General features: G+C 39.3%; 1 protein-coding gene across 2 annotated transcripts; it reads left to right on the top strand.

Annotated features, from left to right (window-relative positions):
• The first annotated feature begins 128 nt into the window (after nucleotides 1-128).
• On the top strand, nucleotides 129-19026 carry LOC125885508 (aminoacyl tRNA synthase complex-interacting multifunctional protein 1-like). 2 transcript variants are annotated; one of them, XM_049571084.1, is made up of 7 exons: nucleotides 129-268; nucleotides 3564-3694; nucleotides 5802-5915; nucleotides 10239-10400; nucleotides 13450-13646; nucleotides 16665-16833; nucleotides 18721-19026. In XM_049571084.1, coding segments are annotated over exons 1-7 (942 nt in total). In that variant the 5' UTR covers nucleotides 129-266; the 3' UTR covers nucleotides 18888-19026. The 2 variants fall into 2 exon arrangements, with proteins under 2 accessions (XP_049427041.1, XP_049427039.1); XM_049571082.1 differs by having other exon boundaries at nucleotides 13444-13646.
• The last annotated feature ends 778 nt before the right edge of the window (nucleotides 19027-19804 follow it).

The following is a 19804-nucleotide window of genomic DNA, read 5'->3' as shown; positions in this document are numbered from 1 at the left end:
TTACTTATTTATTATAGTAATTATACACAGGCAATATCCGCTGCCTCCTTACATTTTACGCCACTGTTAGATCTATAGAACACATGGCTAGCTAAATCTGAAGGCCTACTTACAATCCGGATGGTGCGGAGATCTAAGCGCGGGGGCCTGACTCAGCCTCTCTGCGGCTAGCTGCTAGCTGCCTGTCTGTCAGTTAGCTGATGCAACGTTAGCAGGACTAGCTGCTGTGAAGCCCCCTCCTGTTCCTGAAACGTGCCTGGGAGTCTATGTAAGTTTAAAGAACCGCTGTGATTTCATTTTACTGCTTTAGCTAAGTCGTCAATAACGTCTAATCAGCCGCCCGCCTAGTAGCTAACTAGTGCTAGCTACATGAGAGCTAATGTTAGCTTAAGATCAAGTTGATTTTCCTTGTGTCAGTTGAAGCTACCAGCTCTGTGTCAGCTCAACCGGCTAATAGCTTACTGATTTATCTGTTAACTAATGTTCCGTCTACAAATCACAGGAAATTATAATTTTCTGATTAAGTTAACTTAAAAATTGTGTAATAAGGAGATTGTTATACGATTACTTTTTTTTTTTTAATGAGTTAATGCTTTAGTTTTTCTTTTAATATCTAGCTACAGGTAACTTATTAACTGGGTTGCAGGAAATCGTTTTCATTATCGATTAATCTGCAGAGTATGTCACAATATTTGCAAATAATACTTGTGTATTTTGTGTTGCAAGCACTCCAACTCCAAAAAAAAACCTAATTTGGTGGTGTAAGACAGAACAAATGAAGTAAATCCTCACATTTGAGGAGCAAATAATATTAAATATGATATTAAAGTCAGTACAGAAATTTTTAATAATATTGTAAGCTGCCTAGTTGGAATGTGTATAAGTACCTCAAACATACTGATATTAAAACAATAATAATAATTTGTGAATTTGCTGCCAGTGATCAAATTCAATCATTTCAGCACTCTTATAATGTTAATATATTTGTGCAGGGACTGCTCCTCTAAACAATTAATAAATATGGAAATAGAAAATACCACTAGACATTATTGTGATATTTTATACTCTAATAATTTAATCAGTGTTTTTTCAAAGAGCTGATACATTAATAGATAATGAAGACAAATCATAGTGTCAGCTGATTTTCACACAGATATAGATCATAATTGGTATTTTTAGTTTATATTCTTGTCAGTAGTGAAACTCAGGTCATTTATCGACCAATTTAATAAAATAATAATATTGACGTGGCTTGTAAATAGTTGCCAGCATGTTAGATTAGTGATATATTTACCTCTACATTGTTAAACACTGCAGAGTGTCTCAATTATTTATGTGGTTGTTTTTGTTTTTCACCAAGTTATGTGGAAATTTAATTTTGCATGTGCATTCTAAAAAAAACCAGTCCAGGGGTAAGTATGAGATAGAAGAGCACATACCGTATGTCTCCTGAAAAGCAGTGACTAAGCATGGTGCTGAACACACAACACATCGCATAGTTTCTTTTAAGTTAAATGTGTAGGTCCCTGTAATGCCTTCAGGTGGTGCTGCCATACTGCTCTGCCTTTTCATCTATAATGGTCTGGCTGGCAGACAGGTAGGGAAGTATCGCACTACACCATATTTTTACTGTGGGAATGAAGCATGAAAAGAGGAAACACTTGTATCCTGGTGCGTCTGCTCTCACACCACCACCATACCCGAGAAAGTCGGTGGTTAATTGTGACCGTTTTGATTCAAACCACCTGCGTAGTCTCTGTATAGCAATGCAGTATTATCTTTGATAGTTAAATTTGAAAATGAATGTAGACAAAAGGTTAGCGCGGGCTGTTAAAAACTTTATGACTAAACAAACCAGGCATGCCTATTTCTAGGAGATTGATAAGACAGATGCCTTTTCCAGTGGAGCACCAGCTGTCCACAGTTAACCCGCTAAATTTTTACAGTTGCAAATCAGGAGATGAATCAAAGATACTTTGATTTCCATAAAGCGAAGAAAGGTAAATTAGGCATCCTGACGGCTGTTGAAAGCACACGTCATTTTAACATTTAACACATTAAGTTATTTCCATTTGAAATCCCAAGCTGAAATGACCCCTTATTGTCTTTATGCTGCAGACCATACCTCGGCCCCAGGACCCATTTTCAGGGGTTATCCAAATGAGATCAGCCTTTTTGTGGCTCTTGTCATTACTCCACCACTGGTCCTGTTTAAATCAATTTAGTTTCTCAAAAAACAATGCTTTGATCCTTGATTTTATCAACTCCAGCTCTTTTGTGTTTCTAATTTCCTCATCCCCCAACATTTTGTTTTCATCTCGGGCCAGCTGTTGTTTTCCAGCGCCTCCCTGTAATATGTGTAAGAAGTTTTCTTCTCCATGCCTCAGCCTTGTAAAAATCCTTCTTTTCCTCTTTCTTCAAGAACTAATTTGCCAAGCTCAACGAGATAAAGGAGCATTGCCCCAAAACCAAACTGGTGTCCAGTTGTGTTTTGGTTGAGTGGCTCAAGTGTGACTGATCCCTTTAGAATGTAATCTCCAAAACTGAATGCGTATGATGTTGATGTTAAGGGTGGTTTAAAGGATAAACTATCTGAATATCACTTCTTACTCGTCACTTCTTACCATGTGTTAATATGAAAGACAGATAGGAAAGTTTCCAAGAATTTCACTTGTCCAAGTTGACCGTGTCAAGGCAGCTGTGAGGTTTTCATACACTGAAATGCTGCAGCAAACATAAAATTTAATGAGTTTGGAATCAAGATTTGCTGATTTATTGTCTCATTTTAATGAAAAGCATCACATGTTCTTCTGATTATCTCTCAGCGTGCCTTGTGGACAGGGTCAGATTTTGTCACTTTGGGCAACCAGCCAAAGTATATAAGTCATGAAAATCCCATTAGCACATGGTTTACTTACTGGGGCTGCACACGGACAACATGTCAGATTTGTTACAGATAGTACTGTATCACATCTACAGATTTTAGATTTTGCCTCAGGAATATACAGTGTTTTCTAATGAAGCTGTTAAAACACTCCCGCTAGATTATATTATGACATGTTTCTACAAAATAGGAAATCCCTGTACAATGTAGTGCAGTGCTACAAAACAGCCCTGCTACACATACAACCTTTGTGGAGATTGAAATGTTTGGTTTTTGTTGAGACTGTCAGAGAGGACTTGACTTAACTCTGTGGTCATTCTGAAGGCTGTAGTTTGTGGTGGCGTTGTACTGGAATGCAAACCTTGTAACTCCAAACATGTCTCTTTGTAGATGTTCAGCACAGAACTTTAGAGTACCATCTCCTTTTACTTTGCTAGTGCCACTTGAGTAAACTTAACATAACGTAGAATAGGATATAACTTTGTAAGTATTAACTGTGTTTGTGACTTTGATGCATGAACCTTTGACTTTATGTAAAACAAAAGGAAAGATAATCCATCCATAAAACAAGAAATATCTTGCAGAATTGGCCCTTGCAAATTTATTTCATGATATTGGAGTGTAATCGGTTCAGTATATTGTACACTTCTAATACAGAGTGTTTTCTGGTGTCTGCTAGGTATTTAGCTCGCTCCTTGTTCAAGATGTCGGGGCACAATCCTTTGTTGAGGCTGGAGCAGCGAGCGGCCGAAGCTGACCAGCTCATCGAGTACCTGAAACAACAAGTCCAGCTGCTGAAGGAGAAAGCCAGTAAGAGACAAATACACACACACACACACCCAGACAGTAAAACGTTTGTGTACAGAACATTCTGTCAGCTGAAACGTGCCAGTTCATTATGTCACAGTCTTACAAAATGTGTATTAAGGTTTATAGTACACTGTAGTACAGATTTGTTTAGTTAGGCCACATTTCTATGCAAGAAGCCCTTGTGCTGTGTTTAGGTGTAGTACATAATGTATTTCTGTATTGGCTGTAGGTGTGACAAATTTTTTGGCTGAAGAGCTGCTTACATACATGATTCACAGTCTCATATTTTTAGGAGTGAAATCCCTGTTGGACTACTAGCAGTTTTATGAAACCCGAGGCCTCAGTTATGTGAAAGTGTACTTGGATTTACAAGAATTGTCATTCTGAAAATAATTTCCCATGATGTCTTTAAGCTTGACTCATAATAAAGGGTGCCAAATCAGCCAAATGTATCCCATACACGTAAAGCTTAGAATTCATATTGCCATTGACTTAAATGAATTAATTTAAAAATACAAAAGTGTTGCATACATGTGGTTATTGTTATTGAATGAGTTGTCCCAAATACCGTTTTAGGGGATTCGAAGCTTTAGTGATAATTAGCGGTGGGGGATGTCATAGTAATCAATTATTTTCACATAGGCTAATCAGACACCCACACCTGAACTAACTTAAGTAGGACTTTCCGCTGTGTGTGTGAGAAAGAGAAGGTGGAAGGTGGACTATTGCAAGCAGTGTTTCTGGAATTTATTTAAAACTGGGAATGCGGAAATCCTTCTGCAGTTCATTTCAGCTGTTCCTGTCCCTCTTCAGACTGCCAATTTAATGCTTGAAGTAAGGCCTGCCTCCAATTAAGAATTTTCCTAGTCCATCAATTGTCGTCATTTACTCATCACCCATGTGTTTACGATATTAATTTAATTATTAAATGATATATTTTGGGTGGGGCAACACAATGGTTTGAGTTGAAGGTGTGAGAAAGAATAGTATCAGTAACATTGTTAACACTGTGCTACATTACAGAGAAATACAAAACCGTACTAATGAACCTTCATTAATATAGGCCTATATTTTATCTACAAGTGCACGTCACACACTGAGCGAGCCGCCTGTTAATGATGCTGTCGGCAAAGTGGTAACGATTGTGCTAAGTGGCTAATGGGCATGTAGCTACTTCCGTATTTCAGATGATACGTCATGTTTGTAGTCGACCAATGATGATGAGTTTATATATCACCTTGGGTTAGTCCTTCACCTTCTCAAAATGATCCCACACTTTGGATTTCCTGCCCGACATGTTATTAACTAGCCTGTGGAATAACCACAGGTACCAGCCCTGGAGATTAACGTGACTCCTGTTTGACTGCTGAGCGTGGCCACTTCCTGGGTCTGTCCTTTCGAATTTAATTCCCACATGGTCCAGTCATAAAGGTTTTAATTTATTTTGACAAGACGCAGCTCCAAAAAGAGTTTCCCGTTTTTTTATTTGGTTGCTGTTTTTTCTGTGACTAAGCGACCAATGAAATGTTGCCGACTAATGGCCTTTCTGGTTGACTAACATTTGGTCGACTATTAGGGGGCAGCCTGCTTTGAAGCAGTGGTCAACGACTGTGCTGAGAACACTGGCCTCATTTGTGTCTGACACTTGCCACCTTCTTTTAATTTTCTCCACCATTTTAGTAGTAAAAAAACAAAAACAACAATTGAAGCACTCCAAAATTTGATAGAGTTGTGTCTTATTTTAACTTGATTAAGCAGAAGTTTCTGTTTCTGTTGCAGTTGTGTAAATGGCCTAAATTAATCTCCAGTATCTTCTATAATAACATATTTCAACTGTATCACCTGCACAATGTAAGACATATGAATAATTACAAGAGGGTACAAAGATAGTGTTTTACTGTAATTCAAGACTCCTTGGGACTGTTTTTAAATCCAAAAACTAGAGTTCATGGCTTCTTTAACTCCAGAAGAGGCACACTATGGATTTTAATATTCATCATATATTATTCGATATTGTATTTGTACTAGTTCAGCGGTTCTTAAAATGTCCTGTGGGATAGTGAAATTTCATTCCATTGCTGAGAGCTAACAAGAATTTGCCTCTCAGTCCTCCAGGCCAGCGTCAGAGAAGAAAAGAAGCTGATGGTGGAGAATGCCAAACTGAAGAATGACATTGAGGAACTAAAAAAACAGCTGCTGGAAAAAGAGAAGAAGAGAGGAGGTATGTTGAGTTTGGTTCCCAGCAAAGACTTCAATCGCATATCAAATGTTTGTTTGTCTTTAAAAAGACCTTGATGTTATCTTTTGTATCGAGTTATAGAAGCGGTTGTTCATGCCTCGCATAGGAACATTTGATGTCAGTTGTTGCTCATTATAGCACTGTTTGGTTTGTACTATCAATGATAACATCTTGTGCATTCTCGCCTCAGCCCATTATAACCAAATCTTTTTCTTTTTCTTTTTTTTTGAGGGGGTTTTATTATAAGCAGCCATAGCGCTTCAAGAATCTCCATCAGAGTGATGGGGACAACATGTCTGTCAGCTATTGTGTGTCTGACATACGTTGACATTCAAGGGCAAACAGCTCCGATCATTAACACACATTTAATGTTTTCCAGAAAGACGCTCCAGGAATAAAAGGGGACTGGAAGAAATAAGCAACTTAACCTTATTCAGAAAGACTCAATATGTTGGTGTTGGAACGTAGAAGGAATGCCTTCCAATACACCCGAGACTGTTTTTCCACATATTGTATCTAATTGTGATGTTTATTTTTGGGGGTTTCTTTTCAATGGCTTTAAGGTGGCATAAAATAGCTTAATGAAAACATGGATGAATATGAGCCATTTTGAAAGGAATTTCAGTCGGCTTTGTTATTGAGATGAGAAGAACAAACTATTGAATACCAATATAATAGTGCCTTGAGAAAAACAACATTTCTGCAGCCAAGGAATTAAAAACTGCAGCGACTGAAGCTCGATGTCATATTTGCTTCAATGCTATTTCAAAGTTGAAAATGAGTTGAAGACAAGTTCACTTTGGTTGTCATATTGTCACCTCATCAAGTTTTTATAACAAATAGTTGTCTATTTACACATTCAGCATACAGGGAGCAACATAGGCCCTCATTGGGTATTGTCTTTCTGTCCACATAACAAACTGTCAAGTATTGGTTTCCACCAATTCCTGGTTAAAATATCTGGCTCTTTGGCTGCCAAATGCTCCATTGTGTTTACCAGCCTGTCGCTATGTCAGGGTCGGACAACTGGACTGATACTGGTGGGTGATAATTCTCCATGGCTTCAACCCAGTCTCCAGAAACAAATGTTGGCATCTTTTGCTTCTGCAAACCACTGACACATTACATTTGCATGTTATTATGTGGCAAATGTGTTTAAACTGGTTAACACGTGGTTAGGTTAAGGCATAAAAACCACTTGGTTATGGTTAGGAAAAGATAATGTTTTCGGGGGACAATCCCCGCTGGAAAAGCAGAGATATCTCGGTAAAAACAACTGCTTTTCGTGCCACTATTCCAACAGGTAGAACAGCACAGGTTGCTTAAAAACACCCACATTTGGGGGCTTAAAAGCCGCTGGGAAAATAGGCATGGGCCCCTAAAGAAACATCCATGTCTGGGGGGTGCAAAGCTCCAGGAAACCCAGTGACAGGTGGATGAAAAACAGACGTTTTGGAGTTAAAAAGCCATTGCAAACATAGCCATGGCATAGCATGGTTCTCTAAAAATTACGTATGTTTGAGGGCTTAAAAAGTGGTTTGATGAACAGCAATGCCTTGCTAAATCACAACTGATTTTATTGTTTGTTGGTCTAGAACAGTGGTCTGCAGTTAGTCAGAGTGGCTAGTAAAAAAGATGCATTAAAAACAACAACGGATCTGTAAAAAATTGCTGGAAACACAGCAATGACTCGCTAAATCAGTAACAGTATTAATTAGTGCAGCTTTGATTTAAAATTCTAGCCGACATGTTCCTGGAGATACATGCATGCAATGTGCATAGAATAATGCACAATGCATCTGAAATCATTTCATTTGAGGTAACAGTGCAACTATATAACTCACTGTGAGTACAACACAGTATGTGATATTGTTGTGTGTAAAAACTTGGTTCTCAAGGTCAGAAACCTTAAGAGCAAATTTAAGGGGAAAGTCAAGCGTTTAAGAGGTTGTTGCCCTTAATTCCAAGGTAAACCGGAAAGGTCCCGATCTCAGGTCCTAACATAGAATTAAGGTAATTAGAAGCATTATGGCGATGGTGGTGTGCCTGCAGACCGATGTTTGTCAGACACAGGCACTCGATTTTGTTGGAACTCAAACATCAGGCGCCTCAAATGAGGGGTTATTTTTTTCTGGAGAGTTATTGTAGGACATTGTTCCCTGCTTTATGGCTCCATTTCCCTGTTTCCATCAACTGGGACACTGTGTCATTTTCCCATCCAAACTGTTTGCATCAGGAGAGCAGTCCTCCCACTGGGTGTGTAAATAAAGCTGCCTCTGTATCATTTCATTGTACTGTGTTGATGCAACCAGCTCTCTGCATGAAAAGGGGCAACTGCAAAGTAGTGTACCTTGTGGATTTGTAGTGTAAATGATCTCTTTCACATCGGTGCTGCTATGTTCATGTCGTGTCCTACTTTTACCTGACGTTTTGAAAACTGCGTGAGATACTTCAAGTTCCTCTTCAGGCATTGATTCAATCCCTAAAAACTCATTTCTGTTTGTCACAATAACATATTTAGTTTTTTATTTCTATGGAAAACATCCCTTCATGCCTTAAAATGGGTTAGATGTAACTCTACAACTTTGCTTTTTAGTGTTTGTTGATTTATTAATATGCAAATTAGCTCTGCCCTCAGAGGCTTTTCTGCAGCCTGAGCATACCTGCTCACCTTCAAGTGTGCTCATCAAACACACAAACCTTTGCTTGTAAACAGTTACAGATAACACTAACCTTCAGTTTGACTACATTATAAAACAGCTAGTAATGTGTTGCTAATGTTAGATGAGCCTTGTTCCAGATCTCCAGCTCTGACAAGTTGAAGTGAAGGTGACATTCAACTTGCAAATTATGAATCGTAGCTACTAGGAATGGGCATGAGTATTCAATATAGACATCAGTATTCGCTGCTAAACCTCTCACTTGAGAAGACGACTTGTATATATATTTTTTACTATTTCAAAAATCGTATTTCACTGTAGAGCCATGTGCAGTGTATTGCTTCGCTCAGCGCCTCCTTGACCTGCTGTCACTCTGTCTCTCTGTTTATCATGAGGCTACTGCTGCAGGAGTGTGAGTTTGTTGGAACAGCAGCAGCTGTCAGCTGTTAAACAGCTTGGTGTGGGAAGTTAGCTGCTCCAGAGACGGTCCTTCAGTGTCGAACATATGTAATGGCAGTGGCAGAAAGTTGGCTGATTTTTCTTCTGTTAAGTTTGAATTTATAATTTAATAGGCCAAATTTCTATTCTTACAATTTTTTTTGTGAGAACTCCATGGTTTTTTTTTTTTACCATTTTAATTACCCTACTAAGACAAAATACAAACACCACACAAACACAACATAATACAGTACAAAAACACAACACAAAGATAGTACATCAATATAATATACTTATCATTGTATCACCACTCCTAATTGAGAGGGCCTTCTACCTAAAGGGTTCAGAATCCTATTCATCGTACTGCCTTATCGAGTGCTCTGGAGCAACGGTTCTCAAATGGTATGCTGCAGCACGGTGTGCAGTGATGTCAATCTAGGTGTTGCTGTGGGATTTTGTGATAACCACACATTATGGCAATATTCAAATTGGCCTATACAGAAAGTTATGAATTAATTTTTAATTGACTGTATCAGTTTTTTCTGTGCACCCATTCCCTAATTAACAGGCAAACTCTAGCTAAAAAATGTAATCTCACTGAATTTAATTTAAAAAACTCTTCACGGGGAACCTATTTGCTGCTGTTAGCGCATGTGAATTAGAAGTGTGTGACACATCAAAAGCCCTGATTGGCAGCCAGTGTGAGGGATGATAACATTCAATAGGAGAAATCTGTGAGAGGGACAATGGATTGCTTTATTGTACGGAGCAACTGAAAGACGAACAAAAAGTTTGAAAACCACTGCTCTATAAAAATGTAATGCAAGTATTCCAGCATAGAAGTTACTTTAATGCCCATTCCAAGAGGCTACACTTGGCTTCTGTTCGTTTTCCTATAGTGTTGTGGAAAGCACCACCTCGCAAGTTGAGGGGATTTGTTCCATAGGCTGGCGACGTGTGAAACCCTGACTGTCTGAATCTATGTTTTTGAGACCATCATTGGTGTACTGCAGTTCCAAGGCCGAAATACTCAGGAATGGCGTTGAATACTTATTTTACTCATATGTCTTGTAGCATATAAAAAAACACCACATAAACATTTAAACAAGGTTAAAGAAGTTTTTTTTCACTGGAGAGCATCTTAAAGTGTTATAGATAGCAGCTATGATCCACTCTCCTGATGTTTTGCCTGTGTTCTCTCCTGTAGTGCTAGACGTGGCCATGCCATCGGGTGACAACGGCATCGAGTGTGTTTTGAAGCCCACAGCTCCCAAACCCTCTGGACCAGCACCCTCTGCCTCCCCTGCTGCTGCTGTCCAAAGCCCTCGTCCCACGGATGAGGGTAAAAAGAAGAAGCCAGAGAAAAAAGGTAACAGCTGTAGAGAAAAGTATGGCATCTCGCAAGGTTTTTATTATGAATCCTTTGAAGTTTTCCCATCCAATAAAAGAAAATGAAACCTCTTCAGATATTTGATATAGCAACATTTGTGTCATGTATTTCATTTTCAGTTTGTCAGCAGGAAGGACCTTATTGAAGCTATAAAAGTGACCTGTCACAACTGCAATATATATTCGGCCTTCATCAACATTATTATTATTTTTTTGAAACTTAAGGTCTTGCTTAAGATCCTGTCTTTCCATCAACAGTTGGACAGATGTGGCACTCTGGTCTCCAGAAGTCAATTGATCTTCTCTAAGCATGTTTTTCCACTTAGATTTCTAATATCAGGTGATAATGGATGTAAGGCAGCAATATCGGCCTTTTAATGGATCCAAGATTTCCGGGCCTCGATAGGAAGACGTTTAGTGCAGCTTTATTTGTGTTTTGAGAGTTTTATGAGTTATATGCTACATTTGTGACGAGGCGTTCTTGTCTAATGTCACCAATAATTGCATCCAATTTGAGAATGATTGAATGTTTTATGGGTGTGCGTCATTCTTGGACCCCATCATAAAACTAAAGTATCCCTATGTGTCAAATATAACGGCGCTAAACTTTCACATTTATAATAGGCTTATAATACAAAACAAGAAATCCTTGCCACAGACTTTCAATTAATTTTCAGTAAATCACTTAAATACTTCTGTTCTGTTTCAACAATAAGCTGTCTGGAATAATAAGAAAAACTGTCAAGCATAAACAGGAAATAATTAGCAGTGGATGTGTTTACGAGGTTGTGATTCAGAAAGAGAAAGAAACAAGCTTTAAAGGGGACCTATTATGTTTTCCTTTTTTCTGCCATTTATGTATTTAATGTTACTATGTCAGATGTTCATATTAAACGTGGCCAAATTTTCAAATAATGACGTAAACGTATGTAAAAGTAATCCCTGTGAAGAAAAACCTCAGGCTTCACATGGTTCTGAATATGTTTCCAACATTTTTATTACTTTGGAGACCAGCTGATGACAACTTGTGGCAGATTTCTTAATATACTACATGTAGCTACATGCTAATGTTGGGGAAACATGTAATCTCAAGCCCCTTTTACACTGCCTGTTCAGGGCGGGAATATTGCTCCTTGTTATGCCACCTCGCTGTTCTGTATATAACATACAATCATGGAATGGGGGGACAGACTTGTCTTGCCTTTAATCCACCACGGGAGGTAATAACAGCACTGAATCAGTGACTGTATAAACTGGACACCTGGGCAGGATGAGATCATGGGCTGCATGGGTGTGACACTTTGACAAATGTCATGCGTGCAACCCAAGGCAGAAGATTTAAAAAGTGTCTGGCAGCAGTTAGCGGCTAACTCAAAAAAAGATGAACGGTAGTTGTAAATGTCCGCAAATTGGGAAAACCATGAGATCTGGGAGCTCTTTACCCTCTGAGCAGAGGACAAGATCTACCGCCACAAAACAGAGATGGCAAATGATCGTTTTTGCCATGTTAGGTCATTTTTAATGTTTAGAAAGTGCTGCTGATGCATGTGATTCATGTCACACTAGAGGTCGACACTGTTGAGTTACATGTGACGCTCTTCGCGTCTCTTTTCACTATTGAATGCCGTATAGCAGTGTATTATCACACACTATGTTGTTCATTTCTGTCCGATTTCCAATCATATTCCTTCTGGAACATGTACGATTGTGAACATTTTTGGTTTAGAAGCTTTTATTGGTGACTTTCCATGGTAGAAAGTGCAATAATGATGCCGCGACGTCGAGATACAGAAGACCCAGAAATGCTGAGCCATCAGAGCAGACTGGGCTTTTTCGGAAGGGGGGCTTAAAAAGACAGGCCCTAAAACAGAGGGTGAATACAGGTGTGCTAGTTCAGGCAGCATGATTAAAATAAAGAGCTTTCTGGACATTAAAGCATGTGAATATGTTCTAGTAGAAACCCAAAACACAAGTATGAACTGAAAATGACTATATAAGGTCCCTTTTAAGACACTGACATTCATTCTTGTGTCTGGTATTTCTTAAACACATATGTTAGGGAGCCGTCCTCCTCTTTATAAGGTGTTGCACATGTTAAATGCTTTGTTACTTCAGGCATTTATGTAGCTGCGTTCTCACCTCATCCAAACAGTCATCACTTGTTAGTCTACAAACCTGTGTGTGACCTTAGTGTCGTGCCGGTTATGTTACGTTGCTGTGCTGTCATGAGAACAGAGCATTGATTACACCGGGGAGAAATGTTGAATATCAAAGGCAGAGGTATTCATATTCACCACAACGGGTGTGGGCTTACATGAATGATTAAAGACTGTGTGATCATTTAAACACTGCAACCCACTGGAATGAATTTGTAAGCAAAGCAGGCCAGTGAAAGGTACTTTGTCTCCCAGGAGGAAGCATCTGCTATTCTGCTATGTCATTGGATCATGCAGGACTCAGCCAAAAGTGGGTACTGGTATTGTCATTTTGATGAGGTATGTACCCCACATTTCTGGGAAGAGGTGAAAAAGTAATTGTCTTTTTCTTTAATTTTTTGTTCACTTACGGATCACTTGAAACGCATGCCCCTGCATGCAACCCCCGAGGCCTGTCATTGGTGGGCTTTGTTTTCAGTTATGGGAGGAAATTAAATCAGATTCCAGACAGATGCCCAGTATTGTTTCAACTATGATTTGTTTTTTATAATTTCCCTTGGAACGTTACCAGTTGGCTGAAATACACTCAGTGCTTTTAAACAAACATTTCTGAAAAATATCATGCACATTTAGAAATAATAGCATGAAAACTCTCACAGATGCCGCTCTTCTACAAACCTTCCCGTAACACGTGACGGATAGCTACTGTCTGACTTTCTGTGGTGAGAGTGCCAAACTTTCAACACCCAACCACATGGTTATACCATACATGCATTGAAATAGCTCTAAATAATTGCAAAGAAATACTAAATTGAAGTGTGTAGTAACACTGTTTGCCTTTTTTTTTTTTTTTTTTTTTCTTGCCAGAGAAAGCCGAGAAGAAGCAGGCAGCCCCCAGCCAAGAAGATGCCAAGGTGGATGTGTCTCGTCTGGACATGCGTGTTGGATGTATAATCTCAGCCGAGAAGCACCCAGATGCCGACAGTCTGTATGTGGAGCAGGTTGATGTGGGAGAGGCTTCTCCAAGGACAGTGGTCAGTGGGCTGGTCAAGCACATACCTTTGGACCAGGTACAGTACAATTCATGTACACTCAGTTGCTCGGTTATTATATACAACTAGCTGACACAAAAAAAGCCCTATTAAATTAGCAATTCAGTGCAATTTGCAAAGTGGGATGAAGACATTTCTAGCATAACACGTGATTCAATTAAAATTAGAAAATACTTGTTTAAAACGTGTGAAAAGACTAAATTCCACTGTGTAAATGCAGCCATCCTTAACATAACTCATCACCAACTATAAAAAAAAGCGACATCAGAGGCAAACCATCAGTGTTGTTTGGTTCACCCCATTTGTGTCAGCTGGGGATCAAACCGCTGATCTTCTGATTAGTGGATGACCTGCTCTGTCTTCTGAGACACAGCAGCCCATGCAGCTACTGCTAGCAGGAGTCCTTCGCTTCACAGTGGCTCATTCTTCATCCCAGCACCCTCAGCAGACACACCTCCAGCGTCTCAGACCCGAGCATACTGCTTATTTTTCATAACTTTGAAACCTTTTTTATATATTTAGCAATTTATTTCAGTCATTCAAAGTTGGCTGGTAAACAACACATTTTTCTGTGGTCTGACAAATTATTAGCACATATTTATTTTGTCTTTACCCGACCGTAAACAAAAGTTGAGTCTGAGAGCTTTGTCATATGATGAATTGGCCACCTCAAAACAATCCAGATTTTACGTAGAGATTTACACACATTTACCGATTTAGTTTGTTTATTTGGTGAGAGTAAAAAAGGTCTTTGAATGCCAGCTAACAACAGCGTCTGCTCATGAGTGAGGAAAATGTAGACTATACTACAAATTAGATTTTCATATTAGCGTAATGCATCCCTGCAGAGACTCTGTTTGAGAGTGATTTTCAGCAGACACACAAGCAGTACTGTGTGTCTATATTATTAGGTCATTAAAGTCATAATGAGGATTTATTAGTCCATTTATATTGAGTGTTTAGGTAAACTCTTGTGATAGTTCTGCTTAGAAACTCAACATTTCACCTCGATGATTCAGGATCTTTGTTGAATATTTGGTGTTTATTTTGCGTTACATTTATGGTTTGGAGCAAACTAATTTGTGCACTGTTTATTTTTATGGTCGTCAGTATTTATTCTCTTAATATTCTAGACCAGGGAGCCTTTGTGCATTACACCTCTGCATTATACTGTATGAAGAGAGTGCATGTCATTTAAATGGAACCATATGCTTGCTGAAATCATGTGCAACAAAGCCTGTCCAACATTGCTAAAAAAAAAAAAAAAAAGTTATTATACTTTGGGAACCATACTTTGAAGTGGAACGGTTTTTACAGCACACAGACAAACATAGACATTAGCTTCTTAAACCTGTTGACACTGTTGCAGAAATGGCATTTTGTGGCACAGTCTTGCGTCGTCTCAGACTGAACTGCAGTTAGAAATGCCAAACCACTGCTGCCTTTTGTTCATCTCCATCGGTCTATTACTCACAGTCAAATATTACTTAACGTTTTGTCAATTGTCTCATTTGTATGAGCTGTCATCTATTTTCTTTCACGCAAGCAGGAGTGATGAAACATCTGAGGAAATGCATTGTGGGTTTTATGGCAGCACTCCTGAGTGTCTGTTATTGTAGGATAAATAATAGGTTGTTATACAAGTTCAATATGAGTTTGAGACACTGTATTCAGAAAATGATCTTGTGTCCACAGTGCATATAAAATATTGCTCAAGTCAAACACTTACTTAGTAAATACTGTTACAGAACATCAGCATATTATCCCAGACTTGAGATGAAAAATGGACCAAAACCCTGTCAAAGCAACGTGCGTAATTTTAGATTTATGTAGCAATTTCTTAAAGAATGCCCCGCGAAAAAAAGGTATAATGATTTTCAGAAATCTGTTATACATCATCTCATAGAATGCTGGATTTTCTCTCTTTCTCAGCTTTTGGCAGAAACTGCCTCTGGTCGTCTTTTAAATTTTGGTAAGCCGCAGGACTCTCCAGGCTCAAGTTTAAAGTTTTTGTTTGCTCCCTTTGGTTAAAGAAATGAAGCAAACAAACCATAAACCTCGGACAGAGTCATTTTAAATTAAGAAATTGGAATTGGAATTATTGTTTGTGTTGGATTATGAAATTCTCAGACCACATCAGTTGGAGGTGTATTTTCTCAACTTAAGTATATTGGGTATAATTACTTTTTATGCCTCCGCACTGGCAACAGCCATTGCCGGAGGGATTGTGTTTGGATTGTTTGTCTGTCCCATTCTTGTGAACGTGATATCTCAAGAACGGCTTGAGAGAATATCCTCAAAGTTGGCACAAACCTCCACTTAGAATTAAGGATGAACTAGTTAGAATTTGGTGATCAAAGGTAGGACTGAAACAAATTATTTTCATTACTGATTAATGTGCCAGTTACTTTCATGATTAATTGTTTAGTCTTTAACCTGTCAGAAAAGGTGAAAAACGCTCATCACAATCTCTTAGAGCCCAAAATGACGTCTTCATATTGCTTCTTTTGTCCAACCAGCAGTCCAAAACTCAAAGGCTCTTGATTTTCTTTCATAAATGACAAGGAAAAGCAGCAAATTCTCACATTTAAGAAGCTGTAACCAGCAAATGTTTGACATTTTAGCTTAGAAAATGACTGAAATGATTAATCGAAAGTAGTTTTCTTTATTTTGATCAACTCACTATTGCAGCTCTCGTCAAAGGTCAAAGTCACTGTTGCCTCAAGAATTCATCAGCAAATTCTGACAAACTTTCAAACATGTCTAATAGAAATAGATTATGAAGTGATGACATTTTATATCCATAAGGTCAAAGGCCAACTTCACATTTTAGAATCTGAAGCATCTTTGCAGCAACATCTACATTTGAAGAATTGTCTACCGTCATTGCTACATATGAGTCTGAACATGGATGTAAGCCGTAACTTGACTCATTGTTGGAGGGATACAACCACAAAGCTATGATCCTTGTTCTTCTCTGTTGTCGAGAGCAAATGGGCTGTAAAAAATGTATTTAATCTTCTGTCCCCTGCGCAGATGCAAAACCGCATGGCAGTCCTGCTGTGTAACCTGAAGCCTGCCAAGATGAGAGGAGTGGTGTCCCAGGCTATGGTCATGTGTGCCAGCTCACCAGACAAGGTCGAAATCCTCGACCCTCCGAGTGGAGCAGTGCCAGGAGACAGAATTACTTTCCAGGGCTTCCCAGGTATAATCACTCGATCACTGTACCCTCAAAAACAGATTGATCATCAGCATAAGGTTTAAATATTACAGTCACATCCAACCAGACAGACACTGGGGATGCTTCCCCAGAATGATTGCCATTACATTAAGCCCACTGAAAGAATTTCCCAGCATAGTGTCCACAAAATGCCTCCGACTTTAGGAAATGAAGGGTGCCGTTCAGCCTTCTCGCTGCCAGAAACAACAGCAATCATGATGCGTTCTCAGACCCCACTGAAAGCTCTCATTAGAGGACTCCTCGGTTGTGTTTGGTGGTGGTTAAATGGCCTGTGACTGCTGATTTGACAGACTAATCAACGCTCATTGCTAGGAATGCAGTGTACTCTTTAGTTGGGAAGATAAGTGTCCTGACTGTCTTGCTTAGTTCAACCAATGTGAATGAGTTTGGAAAATACATGTGAACCCTATTCCCTATTAATTTATACATTAACTAGACCGTATAAGAGTCAGAGTCCCTCCTGTGAAGTAGTCCAAACACAAGCTTTAATGAATGTGGCCTGAAATCAAAGACCGCTACCAACAGGCCAGTGTGGTTGTGATTTGCGTCTCTGGTTCTAAAACCTGAGTATTGGCGGTGAGAAGAGGATTGGTCTTGTTATTCTCATAAACTTTTGAAGACGATAATCAAAATGGGAGTTCCCTATGAAAAAAAATTAAAAGGAGGATATGATGAAGGTGGATGTGTGGTCCAAGTACCCACAGCCCAGCTGCATCAGACGAGGCTTTCATCCCTGCAGTACACATGTCCCAGCAACTCTGAAAGCAGTTTGATTCATGAGGGATCTCTTCGGCCAGATCATCTTTATGGATACTTCGTTAAAAAGAGTCCGATTCAAACCATCCTCTGACAATGTGGTTCACCAGAGAAAAGAAGGCGTGGAGGATAGCGCAAAGACGGGACTGGTTGATGTTTGTTTGACTTCTTGTTTGTTTAAAGCACAACAGTAAAAACACATGCTGTTTTGTAAATACAAAAGAAAATAAGAGGTGAAAGTCCCCCCCCCCATTTTGCCTCCTTTTTCCCACCAAAGCACCACATAGTACAGATTCAATTACAGCCAATCCTCTGCTGGTGTGAGTACATGGTTGTAATTGCCCACATTTCCCCTACTAATGGGGCCCAGTACTTCTGCTTGAACTTAAGAATGTGCTCAAGTTGCTCATCAAGACCTCTTTCACGCTTCTGATCAAAATTGATTGTTGCCACTCTTGAGTCGTAAAAGTGGCAGAAATGGCAGCGTTGGGAAATGAAACACATTTGTGTCCTCGTACCCTGAGATGGTTGCTGTAGGGAGGAAAAAGTTGACACCAGACAGAAGCCAGCAAGCACCGGCCATGATTCCTCACAAATGCTGGGCAACATCAAAAAAACAAAGGCATCGTGAAATGAGAACCTCACTTAATTGTTTTCCCTGGATGCACATTTTGATTCTGAGAACCTCGGTTTAGATGTTTTGAATTACGGCTAAGAACAAATGGCAGTTTTAAAAAATCTGACGCTGTTAACAGAACATGATAGAAAGTCAAACTATTCACAATTCATGTGGGAGAAATAAAATTAGGATTGGCCTGATGAATCATGGTCATTTGCTCACAATTTGTATTGGCTTCAGCTCTAACACAGATCATATCAGCGTACGCTATGAAAGACCCATGAAGGAAAGTTAAATCTATCAAAGTGCCTTAGCATGGATATATCAAAACAGCGTTTCAGGAGGTTATGCAAGGACATGACATATCATAAAAAAATCATAAAACAACAACCCTGGATCCATAAATCCTGCATGTGTGATTGATGAGCAGAGAACAGAGGAGGTTCTAATGCATCAAACTGACTTGCTGATTGCAGGTGAACCAGACAAAGAGCTGAACCCTAAAAAGAAGGTATGGGAGCAGATCCAGCCAGACCTACGCACGGACGCCCAGTGTGTTGCAACCTACAAGGGAGCCGCCTTTGAAGTTGCCGGCAAGGGAGTGTGCAAAGCCCAAACCATGAGCAGCAGTGGAATCAAATAAAATAACAGAGCTGCTTGAAATAGCTCAGTGTTTACTTGGCAATCATCTGCAGTGACGCCGGTGATGGTGTTGAGACACAGAAGGGTGATGGATGGAGGTAAATGCTTTGAAGATGTTTAATAAAGGGATCTGAAAATTATGCTTTTAAAGAGCGTCCTCAGAGTCTGTCCTATGACAATCTGTTCTTCTTTTTATCTCTAGAATATGAACAGTCATGGTCCATGAATTGAAGTTAATTCAGTTGTGTTTCTGTTTTAATTCACCAACCCCTTTAGCTTTAACGTGCTTTGATTTTGAGGGTATAATTTTAAAGGACAGACTGTACCGGACTTGAGCAAGCATCACCGGTTTCCACTTCATCTAGTCCTGGGTATTTTAATGAGCAGATGAAACGGGGATGTTATACTACAGAGCCCAACAAAAACAGATCGGGTTCTCAAGTTCTTTGCGGGAGCTATTTAGATGCTACTCGGTCCCAGCTCTCAAAGCCCACTGTCAGTGTCTCAATCTTGGCTCTGTGATGCCAGTGCCATGTGCTTTGTTTTATTGTCCCCTTGAAAGAAAAAGTCTACCCACTTCCGGAAGTATCAGACTACACAGAAGAAACAGACAGAGAGCTGTGCACCAGAGCCTCTAATGTTACATCAACAGTAATTAAGGCCATCCACTTCAACAAAAACATCTGTCATGGGTCAAAGCCGACCGTCGTGGAGAGCTTGTGCTTACTGTTTGAGTCCTATTCTTAAGATTATTTAGTGTATTTAATCTTTCTTAATTCTCTGGGAAGATTAAGGAAATGTGAATTATACGAGTGACAAAAGTTTTTTATCTTCAATATTTAGCTTCAAATGCAGAACTGAGTAAGCCCATGTTGCATATTTTCCTTTGGTATCTGCCCCTTACCCCTGTACACATAC

This window comes from Epinephelus fuscoguttatus, linkage group LG3, assembly GCF_011397635.1.
Source record: "Epinephelus fuscoguttatus linkage group LG3, E.fuscoguttatus.final_Chr_v1".
Taxonomy (NCBI): domain Eukaryota; kingdom Metazoa; phylum Chordata; class Actinopteri; order Perciformes; family Serranidae; genus Epinephelus; species Epinephelus fuscoguttatus.
Note: the sequence above shows the minus strand (reverse complement) of the source record. Positions and strands in the feature narration are given on the sequence as shown.